Consider the following 2,888-nt stretch of genomic DNA (forward strand, 5'->3'; position numbering starts at 1 on the left):
AAAGTCTGGAGCAGCTGTGCACGGCAACCAATCAGCTTCTCTCTTTCATTTTCAAATCTTACCTGAACAGACTGAAGAGAGAAGCCGATTGGCTGCCGTGCACAGCTGCTCCAGACTTTGATAAATTCCCCCCAATAGATATTACAGTTGGTCTGATCCGAGTGTCACAACTAACAATGGGCAGCACAAGGCTCAGGAAGGGACGAGCGCTCGGGTGCAGGATGCTTCCTTCATCCATCGAGTACATTACCAGCACGCTGGAAAGTCTTTCGATCCAGTTAGGAGTAGGAGGAGACCTGAGCTGTGTGGAATGGGGTCTGAACCCCCGACACAGCGGTAACCACCCTGCGTTCCACGCAGCGTGTATGTTGGTGGACAAGGGGGGCGTGGTCTTCCCGCGTCTCTGTCTCCCGGACAACGGGCCGATGCTACTCGTGCGCGAACAGCTGGGTGAGCGGATCGCATCGCCTCCACTTAAGCCTGCCACACGTAAAGCCTGCTTTGAGAATGAATTGGCGGGAGAAACTCGCGCAATGACGAGATTCGGTGGGAGGAGTCTGTTCTTTACATTTTGTGTGTCTATTTAACCCCTTGCTGACCAGGTGTCCCCTCCCCCGGCCATTTTTCAGTATTCAGCGCTGCGGTACTTTGACTGACGTTTATACCGTCATGCAGCGCTGTACTGAAATGAATTTTATACCATTTTTTGGGGACAGATAGAGCTTTCTTTTGGTGGTATTTAATCACCACTACGGGTTTTATTTTTTACTATATTTCGGGAAAATTCCTGAAAATTTTGAAAAAAAAAAAGTTTTTTTTAAACATTATGTTAGGAAACAATTATTATTACCCAATTATTTTGGTAAAATATAAAAGACGGGGTCACGTCGGGTAAATAGACACCAAACGTGTCATGCATAAAAATTGCGCGCACACCCGCGAAAATCGCATGCGTTTGCATGCGTGTATGTAGGGGTGGGAACTTTTTAAAAAATAGTTTTTTAAAAAATTCTTTTTTATGTGTAACTTTCATTTTTTTTCCTATTTCTTTTTTTTTCTCCGCTTAACTTTATTGCTATCAGATAGGGGGCTAAGAAACCCCCTTATGTGACAGGTCCTATGCCGTCGTTCCCCGGTCGCGCTCGAGTGGGCGGGGCTAACAGTCCGTGTATACACGGCCCGTTACATCCAGGAAGCTCCCGGCCGGCCATATATGTACAACGGCCGGCCGGGAAGCAGTTAAAGATGATGGTTTTGTGAGGATGGGTCATTGAGCCTGATGAAGGGGGTACCCTCGAGGCCCCCCGAAAAGCGCTCGTTATTGAAGGGCAATGTGTCAATAAATGGACTTTCGCCGAATTACTTTGGTGTGCCGGCGACTTTGACTTTACATTCTGAACCCGACGCAGATCTCACCGTAGGAGGCCAAAGCCACATCCTGAGTATTGATCCACGGAAACTTCTTCTTCAGCTGCTGTGGCGAAAACAGGATCACTTTGGCACCTTGTTCCCTGCGGGAGGAAGAGAATAATAAAGACCAAAAACTGTTCATATCGCACACACATTTTTTTTTCTTTCGCTAATTGTAGTAGAACATTACAGTGTTAAACAAAAGGCACTCTGACACCTGCAGCCTTCAGTTGCCTCTGCAAGCTGGAATCATTTTTTTTTCTGAATGACGCCTCCAGCTTGGATCTGACCAATATATCAGACATATTAGTCACATGACCAGAAACCACTCTGATTGGTTTCCAATAATAAATGCATCCGCGGAAGCTGAGAAAAGTTGTATCTGGAGTCAGTGATCGTACCTCTGAATTCTGTAATTTTCCTGTAAGATCTCCGCCCCTTTCTCGCTGGACAGGAAGAGGTATCCGGACGGGTTGAATTCGAGGTCCACGGGCTCCTCATTCGCTACACCCAGATATTCCTACAACACAGCAGACCAGTCACATTCTCTGTACGCCCGCTGTGCCCATTATGAGGAGCTCCCACCATCCCTGTGCTGAGTTCCCAGGTCTGTACACCCGCTGTGCCCATTATGAGGAGCTCCCACCATCCCTGTGCTGAGTTCCCAGGTCTGTCCACCCGCTGTGCCCATTATGAGGAGCTCCCACCATCCCTGTGCTGAGTTCCCGGGTCTGTACACCCGCTGTGCCCATTATGAGGAGCTCCCACCATCCCTGTGCTGAGTTCCCGGGTCTGTACACCCGCTGTGCCCATTATGAGGAGCTCCCACCATCCCTGTGCTGAGTTCCCGGGTCTGTACACCCGCTGTGCCCATTATGAGGAGCTCCCACCATCCCTGTGCTGAGTTCCCGGGTCTGTACACCCGCTGTGCCCATTATGAGGGGCTCCCACCATCCCTGTGCTGAGTTCCTGGGTCTGTACACCTGCTGTGCCCATTATGAGGGGCTCCCACCATCCCTGTGCTGAGTTCCCGGGTCTGTACACCCGCTGTGCCCATTATGAGGGGCTCCCACCATCCCTAAGCTGGCTCTATGGGCCCCTGAGAAGGACTCACATTAATGTCACGCAGGAAGTGAGCACCGAAGAGGGACATCTGGATGTTTTCCGGGCGGGAGAATTGCTGCCGGATGCCGCCCGCTGACAGTACGGTGGACGCCTGCGAGTACTGGAGGAGAAGGAGACACAATTCATAAATCGAAGCCAAAAACATTTTCTTTTTCAGTTGAGGGCGCATGTGTGCGCGCGCCGGCGAATGTGGAGGGAGAGCGCCGACCTGCTTGTACGTTGCCCCCCCTCGCTGGCCGTTGCCATAGAAACGCGGCAGGATGTAAGTCGATAGGGCGGAACCTCGCTCACCAATAGCGAGCTCTCACCACTGCAAGTACCACCAGGGCCTCAGGTACAGTCACAACCCCCCC

General features: G+C 50.8%; 1 protein-coding gene across 1 annotated transcript in view; it reads right to left on the reverse strand.

The window, feature by feature from the left end:
• Positions 1-2,888, reverse strand: part of FOXRED1 (FAD dependent oxidoreductase domain containing 1) — a 14,022-nt gene that overhangs the window by 9,439 nt on the left and 1,695 nt on the right. The window contains 3 exon segments of the mRNA XM_018564970.1: positions 1,417-1,511; positions 1,812-1,930; positions 2,525-2,635. Coding sequence (XP_018420472.1) covers positions 1,417-1,511; positions 1,812-1,930; positions 2,525-2,635 — 325 coding nt within the window.

This window comes from Nanorana parkeri, unplaced genomic scaffold (genome assembly GCF_000935625.1).
Source record: "Nanorana parkeri isolate BGI_ZX_2015 unplaced genomic scaffold, ASM93562v1 scaffold802, whole genome shotgun sequence".
Taxonomy (NCBI): domain Eukaryota; kingdom Metazoa; phylum Chordata; class Amphibia; order Anura; family Dicroglossidae; genus Nanorana; species Nanorana parkeri.